This window comes from Apis dorsata, unplaced genomic scaffold (genome assembly GCF_000469605.1).
Source record: "Apis dorsata unplaced genomic scaffold, Apis dorsata 1.3 scaffold_80, whole genome shotgun sequence".
In the NCBI taxonomy this organism is placed as follows: domain Eukaryota; kingdom Metazoa; phylum Arthropoda; class Insecta; order Hymenoptera; family Apidae; genus Apis; species Apis dorsata.
Genome location: NW_006263378.1, coordinates 277,449 through 289,533, shown reverse-complemented (window position 1 = coordinate 289,533; position 12,085 = coordinate 277,449). Strand labels below are relative to the sequence as shown.

At 21.1% G+C, this 12,085-nt stretch overlaps 2 protein-coding genes across 3 annotated transcripts in view; both read left to right on the top strand.

Moving 5' to 3' along the window:
* The first annotated feature begins 3,171 nt into the window (after positions 1-3,171).
* LOC102677094 (organic cation transporter protein) lies at positions 3,172-7,902 on the top strand. The gene is made up of 9 exons (XM_006610861.2): positions 3,172-3,863; positions 3,970-4,252; positions 4,425-4,683; positions 4,794-4,962; positions 5,039-5,272; positions 5,358-5,572; positions 7,265-7,446; positions 7,509-7,645; positions 7,716-7,902. The coding sequence occupies exons 1-9, from the start codon at positions 3,721-3,723 to the stop codon at positions 7,828-7,830; spliced, it is 1,737 nt and encodes a 578-aa protein (XP_006610924.1). The 5' UTR covers positions 3,172-3,720; the 3' UTR covers positions 7,831-7,902.
* A 1,228-nt stretch (positions 7,903-9,130) lies between these two features.
* Positions 9,131-12,085, top strand: part of LOC102676950 (DNA replication licensing factor Mcm3) — a 7,028-nt gene continuing 4,073 nt past the window's right edge. Inside the window, exons 1-8 of one of the 2 annotated variants that reach the window (XM_031508231.1) lie at positions 9,131-9,405; positions 9,505-9,617; positions 9,738-9,940; positions 10,024-10,154; positions 10,255-10,493; positions 10,613-10,855; positions 11,364-11,727; positions 11,800-12,085. In XM_031508231.1, the coding sequence (XP_031364091.1) occupies positions 9,334-9,405; positions 9,505-9,617; positions 9,738-9,940; positions 10,024-10,154; positions 10,255-10,493; positions 10,613-10,855; positions 11,364-11,727; positions 11,800-12,085 (1,651 nt within the window). In that variant the 5' untranslated portion in view covers positions 9,131-9,333. The remainder of the gene's footprint in view (positions 9,406-9,504; positions 9,618-9,737; positions 9,941-10,023; positions 10,155-10,254; positions 10,494-10,612; positions 10,856-11,363; positions 11,728-11,799) is intronic. The other variant, XM_006610860.2, reaches the window with a different exon arrangement.

Sequence of the window (12,085 nt, the reverse complement as noted above, 5' to 3'; positions counted from 1 at the left end):
ATTATGGAATGTTTATATTATAGAAAATATAAAATTTCATTATAGAATTTTTTAAATAAAAAATTTTTTAAATAATTTGTTAATTATATAAAAAATTATAGCTTAATGTAATATATGTTTGATTCATATATTCCATTGAATAAATGTAAAAAATAGGTAACTATTTTTCAAAATGTAACAACATGTATGTAAAATATTTTCTTTAGGAAATTTAAATAATATTGCACATGTTTATAATCCTAACAAATTTATATTATATTTATTCACTAATATAAATATTTAAATTTTTTATTATATATTTAATCTTTTATGTAAAATATATTAATTTTCAATTTTATATTTTCTTACAGTTTTAATGCAAAACAAAAATATATGATAAATATATAATGAATAATATAATAACTATATATAATTTTAAAAATGTTTTTTTAATTAGATCTATGAAATGGAAATCAAGTTGAATTTTTAAATTTATAAAAAACTTCTTTTGAGCAGTAATCAGCCTTAATGGAAATTGTTTTCTTTGAATATAATATAAGATATATTTTTTTAAATATATCGGCTTGTTATTGCAGTTTAATCAATTTTTTTTAAAGAATTATTATTGGTAAATATTGAAATATTGTTGGTAAATATTTATAAAATTTATATTAAAAGATATAACAGTGTAATTTTATTATTAAAAAATAATGTATAAATTAAACTTGTTATTATAAAACATATATAATATATTAATTATTAAAAATTCAAAATAATTTACAAATTATCTTTTTAAATACATTATGAAATTTTGTATTTTAGCAAATTTATTTACATGCTTACATATAAAATAGTAAAAAAATAATAAATAATAAATTAAAAAAATAACAATATATAAAATTACAAATTTTTTATTTTTTCAGAATACTTTCAAAGAATTCAATTCGATTATTTAATTGTTTGAAAGATTTTAAAAATCGTTTTGTTTAAATTATGTTTAGTTATCTTTGTTGTCACTTTATTAAATATTAAGATCAGATTAGAATCGTTTACCTTTCAATTTGTTATCGTTACTGATGTATGTACAAATTCGATGGCAATTGTTGTATACAATGAATCTGTATATACATATCAATAATAACTTTTAGATAAAAAAAGAAAGTTCTATATTTAATCACCTCTTTCGATTATATTTAATAGATAATTTTTGATCCTATAATTAAAATTAAAATTGAAAAATGATTCCAATCTTAATATCCAATTAAATATAAAAAAACAATTAAATTATTATAATTCAAACAGATTTTTAAATTTTTTAAAACTTTTAAAACTTTTAAAATCATATATACCATAAATATTATAGCAGTTATACCATAAATATTATATAAAAATTTTTTTAAAATAATTAACTAATCTAAATTGTATAAAATTCTTCTAAGATTACTTTAAAAAAAAATAACAAATTTGCAATCTTATTTTTATTTGCAATCATATCATTATTTTTATTTTATATTTTTCTTTAGATTCATTACTTTTCTCTCGCATTTTATATAAAATATAATTTATATAAAATATATATTTTAGAAGAGAATTTAAAATGAATTTATAGATACTCAATGTTCCAAAAATATGGAAATATTATCAATTATTGAAGATCAATTATCAATTAACTGAAGATTGAAGATTGAACCTGAGATAATTTCAACTAATATTTTCTTTTAGAAAAATTTTCATTATGGTTTTATTAACGAGTTATTAAAAAAGTTATTACAAAAATAATAAATAATAATATAATCATGAAGTGCATAATCTAATTGACGTTATTGCATACGAGCACCAATAAATCCATTCGAGTACGAATAAATCTAAGCAACATATAGCATTGAAGAGTATATGTTGAATATTATAGTTTATTTATTGTTTATGATAATTTAATATAATTTTCTATCGATCAAAAAATATTTATTATATTTAACACTTAATTTTTTCAACATATGTTGCTTGAATTTGATTGTGCTTGATTGACGGTATATAGCCAACATTATTGTCGTGATTTAATTAGTCAGTATTTAATAAAGTAAGGAAAATTTTTGCAAAAGTAAATGTTGTTTGAAATTAATTCAAGAGTCTTCAGTTAATGGTTCTTACATTTTTGGAACACTCTGTATATATATTTAGCACAGCAAATTCCTTTCACTTCGTAAATTCAATTTATTTATTATATATTATATCATATCAATCTATTTTAAAAATCAACTTTTAAACATTCTTGTCTGTCTGATTTGACATATATTATCTTATATTATTTTTATCTGATAAATTATTCATTATAATCTCAATATTTATGTATTATAATCTCTATTATGTATAATAATATGTATTTATATAATTTATATATTATAATTTCAATAATATATATATATATATATATAATAAATAGAGATCTATTTATTTATGTATATATCTATGTATATATTATCGTGAATGTTTTGATCAAATTTATATTCGATGACATTCTGTAATTTAGATTAGATACAAATATTAAAACTGAATAAGTGAGTATTAAATCTGTTGAATTATTAATGATTCATATATTTCACATCACAATATTTATCGTATCATGTAGTAATTATAAGACATTCTATTTGAATAAGATGTCCATATCATGAAGTTGATTCTGATGATTCATAATATACTTTGTTATTATCGTTAAAATCAACTTAATGCTTTGAAAAACTTGTTGTTATTAAATCAATTTGCATTCCTTCATTTTAAAACAATTACATTCTATCATAATAATTATAGCATCTATTATATGATATGTTTTCATCTTAACTTTTATATTATTTTTTTTATTACTACAAATAAAAAATAATCATTTTTAAATTATTAAAAAATTATAATTAAACAAACTTTAAAATGTAATAAATAATTCATATTATTTTTTTAAACTTATTTTATTATTTATTTACATACATAAATATCAACTAAATATAAAATAAATAAAATTCTTATGTTCTTAAATATTAAATTAATTTTGAATTATATTACTTAATTATTATTAATATATATATATATATATTAATTAAAAAATAATTATAAATAATCAATTAATAATATCCATATTAAATTTTATTTAAGTTTATATTGGGATTGATTTGGAGAATGAACCTATTGAATTTCTGAATTTCAGTGAAAGAGGAAAATCCACGTGCATCAATCTGAATCAATATAATCATCAACTGCTAGATTCTTCAGATCATCTGAAACTATTAAAATCATTCAACTCAACATTTGAATGCTTATAGCATTCAAATAATCTTATAAAATAAAATTAATTTTAAAAAGTATTACTATTTTATCGATAATAATAAATTTTAATTTTTATTGAATAAAAATGATATAGTATTCGCAAACTTTTAACTTGTTATGAATTGAAGATATTTAAGAAAATTAAAACTTTAAATAAAAAAGAAGAAAAAAAAAAAATAGACAGTTTTTAAAAAAAATAAAAAGTCATTTTTTAAAAGAGATAAAAGAAATTTTCAAATTAGAAATTAAATATTTGAATTGATTTATCGAGATAATAAGTCTGAAGACCTCTTTACGACAAGAAATTATTATTTCCGGCGAAACGGATTCAGCGAGAGAAAAAAATTGCTTTAGGAGCAATTCCCCGAATAGGAAAGCTACGGGGATTTGGAGACGCAAACGAAAAAGAATTAGAAATATCAAAGAAAAATGGCATATGACGATGTTATACTTCAAATGGGAGAATTCGGCCACTATCAGCGCAGAATTTACTTGTTGCTTTGTTTACCAGCAATATCTTGCGCTTTTCATAAAATCGCTGGTGTCTTTTTGAGTGCGAAAATGAATGCCCGGTGAGAATTAAATCTATCTATCAATTTAAATAAAATATTTTTATAAATTGTGTAAGTACTGTATAATAGATTATATTTTTATAAATATATTAAATTTTCATTTTAGATGTTTGTTACCACATGAAAATTTGGAGAATGCCACATATTTTTTATCTTCATATGTAATGAATGCGAGTTATCCGTTAGATTACGATCAAGAATTATTACAATGTTACAGATTGGATATTTTTAATATTTTTAATGAGACAATGATTAATAGACATGTCAATACAGATGATTCATTTAACCAAAAATCATTCATCTCAAATACTGTTAACATTCAAGAATTGAAGCCATGTGAAGCATATGTCTATGATAGAAGCAAATATAAAAGTACCACTACCTCTGAGGTAAATACATATATTTAATATTTATTTTTTATTAAAAGCAATAAATCTAAATTATTATTAAAATTTAAAATTTAAAATTTTTTTTATAAAATTTTCATTCATTAATTATTAATTTAATTAAACAAAATATTATTTTTAGAAATAATAAGAAACTTTTTTTTTATTTTTTCAGTGGAATTTAATTTGCGACAAGGCATGGTTAAGAGCTACGGGGGATTCGTTATTCATGGTAGGAGTTATGCTTGGCTCGATGATTTTTGGTGCTTTGTCTGATAAATTTGGACGTAGACCAATTTTTTTCCTGTCTTTAGTTATACAGTTAGTTGGTGGTATACTAGTCGCAATTTCACCCGAGTTTATTTCCTATGTAATCTTCAGGTTAATAGTAGGCTCGACTACTAGTGGAGTTTTTTTGGTAGCCTACGTAATAGGTAAATTTATAAATTTTTATACTAAATGAATCCTATGCATTTTTTACTGGTGTCATTTAATATTATAGTGTTATAATACTGACAATGAGAACGACAACGTTGCCTTTCAGCCTTGGAAATGGTAGGTCCAAGGAAGCGTTTGGTAGCTGGAGTTGGCTGTCAATTATTCTTCACAACTGGATATATTCTAACTGCTGGTTTCGCATATTTTATAACTGATTGGAGAATGCTACAAGTTGCTATCACTGTACCTAGTATTGCATTTCTTTTTTACTGGTGGTAAGATATTCCTTTATTTAAATTATTAAATAAAATTATATTTTTTTTAAATACTTTTTTTTTAATTTTATTCAAGGTTCATTCCTGAATCCGCTCGTTGGTTATTAACGAAAGGTCGAATTCAAGAAGCAAAAGATCTTCTTCAACGAGCCTCTTCGGAAAATGGCGTAGAAATGCAAAGTGAAGCTCTAGATACGCTTCTTAATAATAATAGTGAAGAAAGTGCACCAGATTTTAAGAAACCATCATTATTTGATCTTTTTCGTTATCCAAATTTAAGACGAAAAAGTATTCTGCTATTCTTTAATTGGTAATTTTTATTTCAATTCTCTTTGCAATTCTTATTATAATTGTTCATATTTATTCATAAAGAAAATCATTTTTTTTATTTTTAGGCTTGTAAATAGTGGTACATATTATGGACTATCTTGGCATGTGTCTAATCTTGGTGGTAATGATTATGTTAATTTCGTTATTTCCGGACTTGTTGAAATACCTGCATATACGTTTTTAATCTTCACATTAAACCGTTGGGGTAGAAAAATCATCTTATGCGGATGTATGCTGATATCTGGACTTTCACTGCTTGGTATTTTGCTTGTACCTGTTGGTTAGTAAAAAAAAATTATATTTTATTATTTTTGTTTTCGATAAATATTATTACGAGATGTAGAAAATGTTTGTAGAATATTTTTTAGAATGTATTTTTTTTTGTAGAATGTTTTTAAAATTTTTTTTTGTATGGAATAACCCGCAATTTTCTTCTATTGAATCATAATAAAAAACTGATAATGTTGATTAAATTTCACAATTATATAACATGATATAATATTTTTCATTTATGTACATTAAAATATATATTAATTTTATAGAAACTTATGGTCTGTGCAAACTTAATAAATCTAAAAATCTTTTAAAAGGACAATTAATCAATTAAGAAAGAATAATCAAAACATAAATTAAAAAAAATATAAAAGATAGTTTTTGATTGATCTTTTGCATACAAAATTATTCAATATGTATATGATTTTGCACTGATTATTAAAAGAAAACTATTTGAATATTCAATAAATAACTAATTATCAGCAAAGAAAGTGTATAAATTTAATATTTAAATTTTATAAAATTTTATGAATATTTTGATTTAAATATGTAGAAATAGAAACTTTATATAAAAATTATTCTATATTATTTTTATTGGATGATTGAAAATCTAGATTTTATCATATAATAATATTATCAAATATCATATAATAATATCTGATGATGAATGAAAGTTTATGAATATAATCTCATAATTAAATAAATAAATAAAAAGGATGAAGATATAATAAAGATATAATAAAGAAGTAAAAATCAAACAGTTAAATACATTTTTTTATTTTTAACTTTTTGTTTTATATTTTAATTCATAATCCTGTGTGCCATTTATATTCACAATTAATGACAGAATCATTTATTATCAAACCTAAGTTTGTATTTTTTATTTTATTTATTTTACTTCATAAAATATTATGAGCCTCAAAACATATTATGTTTATTATTATAAAGCAATACATGGAAAGAGACACTACAATTAATATAGAATATTATATTCTTAAATGATTGCATGAGATCAGAAAATTAATAAATCAACTCAACTCAAAAATATAGTCAACTCAAAATAATAAATTCACTAGTTCATACAACATATGAATTTATTTATTATTTCTTATATAAGAAGAACTTCATATTTTTTAACACTATTGATTATTCATCCTATTTTTATAAATTCATCCTATAGAACTTCTTTTTCCATTATATTTATGGATATAATCTCATCTATGGTTATAAAAATTTTTAGTTATTTTACTTGAATGTAATATCTACTAAATTTAAATTCAAGTATTCAATTAAATTGAATATTTAGATACTTATTTGATTTAAATCTTAAGTAAATATTTGAATTGTGAATTATATATAATAATATAAATAATAATATAAATATAATAATATATAATAATATATAATAAATATAATAAATATAATAAATATAATAATAAATCTATTTATGGAAAACAATAAAAAACAACAAAAATATTTTGAAAGAAAAACTTAAATATTGTTTAAACAATGGAAATAATATTAGATTATGTAAATATGTGTTAAAGAAGAATATATTGAAAAAAAAGTAATAATATAAATTTAAATAAAAATTGTTATAAATTTATTTACAAGCTTTATATTCACGTCTCATATATTATTAAATGTATTAATAATAAAATTATCATTGATTATATTATTAATTTATGAATATTTTCAGATTCTCAATGGCTCATAGTATGTTTAGCAATGATCGGTAAACTCACGATTACATCGTCATATGGCGCTATTTATGTTTTTACTGCTGAACAATTTCCTACAGTTATTCGAAATGTTGGTCTTGGAGCAAGTTCAACTTTTGCACGAATTGGTGGTGTAATTGCTCCATATGTCATTCACTTGGTAATTTATAATTTTGATTTTTAATTATTTTGAATATATTCATTACAATTGTATTATTACAGTCTGAAATCTGGATGCCTTTACCATTTGTTATTTTCGGATCATGCGTACTTTTTGGTGGAGCAATGTCGTTACTCCTTCCAGAAACATTAAATAAAAAGCTTCCAGAATCTATACAAGATGGCGAATTATTCGGAATGTATGTGAATATATGACTTTTTGTTCTGATTTCATAAAATTGATAACTTATATAACTTATATAATTTTAGGAAATCGAAGAAAATAAAAAAACAACAATTAGATATAGAACAACTAAGTGAAATTGATGTAATAAAACCACTAAAACTGCAAGAAAATGGAATTCATGAAAAACAAATTGGATGACATTAAATTATAAGAAAAATACCAATTATGTTCAAAATATTTTCGTCTAATCATATTTCAATCTAAATTATATACATTAAGCATCAGGAAATACAATGTATACAATCTTATGTATATAATGTGATCATTTATGTATCTAATATAAAAGATTGAAATATTGAAAAGAAAAAAAAAATCACATTGATTTTTCAAATTGTATTAGTATTAATTGTAATAATATAAGCTGCTTTTAATTAATCAAAATACGTAATATAAAATTAAAAAACAATAAAAATCTTATACTTAAAACTTTTAACTTTAATAACAAAAATAGATAAAAATGAAAAATGTAATGAAAATAAAAAACTAATTTTTAGCTTCTGTACATATATACAATATAAATTGTAATTTAATAGCACATATAAATTCTGCCAGCAAACATATCATTTACTTTAATTATTGAATATTGTTTATATATTAAGTGATCTTGAAGTATATATCTCTACAATTTATTTAGAAAATATTATGTGAATAATTATATTTCTGCACAAAGATTAAAAAGAAAAAATACAAAAATTTCAATATTTTAATGATTCTTTATTTTATTTATTAATATATAATGAGGTATTTTCTATTTAAATAGTTTCAATATATTAAGAATTAAAATAAATTTTTATTTTCAATATTATTTAATATTCTTAATATATTGAAAAAAAATGTATTAATTTTTTGGACTATTTCATTGATAACCTAGTCATTTTTTTTATACATATTAAAAAAATAAGTTTAGATTTTTCTCAAATTTTAATATTTTCTTTATAATTTATTAAATATCAATTAAAAATATTTTTTCTTGTTGTTTATTTTACGTATAAAATTATTATCTTATCAAATTTCATTGAAATCAATAAAGATCATATTTAATTATAAATGTATTATTATATTCTTATAAATCTTGATGATTAATAATTATTTATATATAAATATTTATATATAAATACAAAATTAAATAATTCATAATTTGAAAAATAAGTTTCAATTAACATTATTATATATCAATTTTTATGTTTAATGTCTAAAATCGACTATTTGAAGATATTCTATAATATATTTTATTATACGATACATAATGATAGTTTTTCTGCAATATATTATACAACAATTTAGGTTAAAATATATCTTTTCCAAAAAGTGTATTTATTCTTTCGTGCAAAATTCGATTATTTTTTTTCTTTTTTTATTAAACTTTTTATTAAACTATGAACTTTTTAATGAAATAATTGAATAATTTTAAATATAATTACAATTTTAGAGTTTATTACTGACATTTGCCAGAAAGTATACAAATTTGTATCGAAATATGAAAACATCGATTTTTTAAAATATATCGATTCAAAAATGATATAGTTCTTGTATTCCCGCGTAAACTGTTATAAAAACGTGTTATTTGTCAGATAGTATATATCTTAAATTTTGTATTTGTTAAATATTTTTAGATATTAAAATAATAAAATTAATATAACAATGGATATTATTGATCGAGATCAAAGATTGGAAGAAATACAAAGAGAATATGTAGATTTTTTGGATGACATGGTATATAAATTTATATTAGTAATATTAGTAATAACATAATTATTACATATGCATGTAATAATATAAAATTATTTTTTTTACATTTTTATCATTGCTTAGGAGGACCAAGGCATATATACTACACTTGTCAAAAATATGATTGAAGAAGGCAATCGCAGATTATATGTAAATGTTAACGATTTACGAAAAAAAAATCCTGCTCGTGCAACAAAGTATTATACATTTAATTTATTCATTTTTAGTTTTTATTTTTTTTTAGATATATCTTAATTATATTATCCTTATAACAAGAATATATAAATTTTCATAAAACATTTCAATTTATTTTATAGTCTATTAAATAATTCTTTCGAAGAACATCAAGCTTTTCAAAATGCATTGAAACAATTTGTCACAAACATTGATGCAAATTATGTGAAAGAAGATCTTTTTATAGCATTTGAAGGAAGCTTTGGAAACAAACATGTTACACCAAGAACTCTTACATCAAATTTTTTAGGTAATTTAGTATGTGTAGAAGGTATAGTCACAAAATGTAAGTTAAAATTCTTTATATGAATTTTATGTATGAATTTTATTATTTTGATTTTGAAATTAGATTTTTTTAAATTTTATAAGGTTCCTTGGTACGCCCAAAGGTTGTAAGAAGTGTCCATTATTGTAGTGTCACAAAAACAGTAATGGAAAGAACTTATTCTGATTTTACATCTTTTGAAGCATTTCCACAATCTGCTGTATACCCAACTACAGTAATTTCTAATTTATATATTTTTTATATATAATTTATGTATAATTTAAAAGTAAAAAAAATATATTTTTTCATATATTTCTAACATTTTTTAAATATAGGATGAAGATGGTAATCCATTAGAAACAGAATTTGGTCTTTCTACATATAAAGATCATCAAACATTGACTATTCAAGAAATGCCAGAGAAAGCACCAACTGGTCAATTACCCAGAAGCATAGATGTAATATGCGATAATGATTTAGTAGATCTCTGTAAACCTGGAGATAGAGTTCAGATTGTTGGAAGTTTCAGATGTTTACCTGGTAAACAAGGAGGATATACAACAGGAACTTTTAAGTATATTGATTATATTGATATTATATAATATAATAAATGCATTTGATATATTATAATAAATTTTTAAAATTTTTTGAAATATATATTGAAATATATAAATATAAAACTATTTTTTGTAGAACGATTTTAATTGCTAACAATATTATGCAATTAAGCAAAGAAGCTAATCTATCTATTTCACATGATGATGTTGCCATGTGTAAAAAACTTGCAAAAAATAATCCATGTAAAAATATTTTTGAGTTACTTAGTATATCACTAGCACCTTCTATTCATGGACATGATTATGTAAAAAAAGCAATTTTATGTTTATTACTTGGTGGTGTTGAGAAATTATTACCTAATGGTACAAGATTAAGAGGGTAAAATATTTTAAATTTTATAATATAAAATATTAATATATTCACGAGATATTTTTGAAAGATTTATTATAAAGATCAATATAATATAGAATATTAATATATTTACGAGATATTTTTGAAAGATTCATTATAAAGATCAAAACGAAACATTGATAGTAAAAATCTTATTTATTAAATTATTAGTAATTTGAATTCACATTAAATGAAGCAAAGCGAAAAATAATGAAATAATATAATGAGAATAGAACTATTTTATTCTATTTCCATTTCGATTCGCGATTCATTTTAACGTAAATTTTAAATAATTATTTAATAAATTTAATATATATATTTAATAAGTAAATCTCAATTGATATTATATTAACTTTTGTATTTGTTTTAACATTTATCTCTCTTTTCCTCCAAAATCTTACAAATATATTAACTCTCATATATTATATTCTTTATAATAAATTTTATTTAAAGAAATTAAAATATAATTAATCTGAATTGCTAATTTAATTTGTAGAGACATTAACGTTCTGCTTATTGGTGACCCATCTGTTGCAAAATCACAACTTTTGCGTTATGTTTTATGTACTGCTCCGAGAGCAATACCAACTACTGGTAGAGGATCATCTGGTGTGGGTTTAACAGCTGCTGTTACTATAGACAATGAGACAGGAGAGCGTCGTCTTGAAGCTGGAGCTATGGTATTAGCAGATCGCGGAATTATTTGTATAGATGAGTTTGATAAAATGTCAGATATTGACAGAACAGCTATTCATGAAGTAATGGAACAAGGAAAAGTAACAATTGCTAAAGCAGGAATACACGCTAGCTTAAATGCACGATGTTCAGTATTGGCAGCTGCAAATCCAGTTTATGGAAGAGTAAATGTTATATTAATTAAAAAGTTAAATGTACATTAACATATTTTTGTTTGTATTAATATTTTTTTTTAGTATGATCAATATAAAACACCGATGGAAAATATTGGTCTTCAAGATTCATTACTTTCTCGTTTTGACTTATTATTTGTTATGTTAGATATTGTAGATTCTGAACAAGATCAAATGATCAGTGAACATGTTGTTAGAATGCATAGATATAGAAATTCAAAAGAACAGGATGGAGAAGCATTATCTCTAAGTAGTAAAATAGATATATTAACTACAAAAAATCCAGATCAAATTCTTTTTGAAGAAACAGAGACTCAAATTTATCAGAAATATGATCCCTTATTGCATG

Excerpts from the sequence above, each read along its gene's own strand:
- LOC102677094 (XM_006610861.2), top strand. The coding sequence starts at position 3,721 with ATGGCATATGACGATGTTATACTTCAAATGGGAGAATTCGGCCACTAT. Across the intron at positions 4,253-4,424 it reads AAAGTACCACTACCTCTGAG|TGGAATTTAATTTGCGACAA; the intron begins GTAAATACATAT and ends TTATTTTTTCAG. Across the intron at positions 5,573-7,264 it reads TATTTTGCTTGTACCTGTTG|ATTCTCAATGGCTCATAGTA; the intron begins GTTAGTAAAAAA and ends GAATATTTTCAG.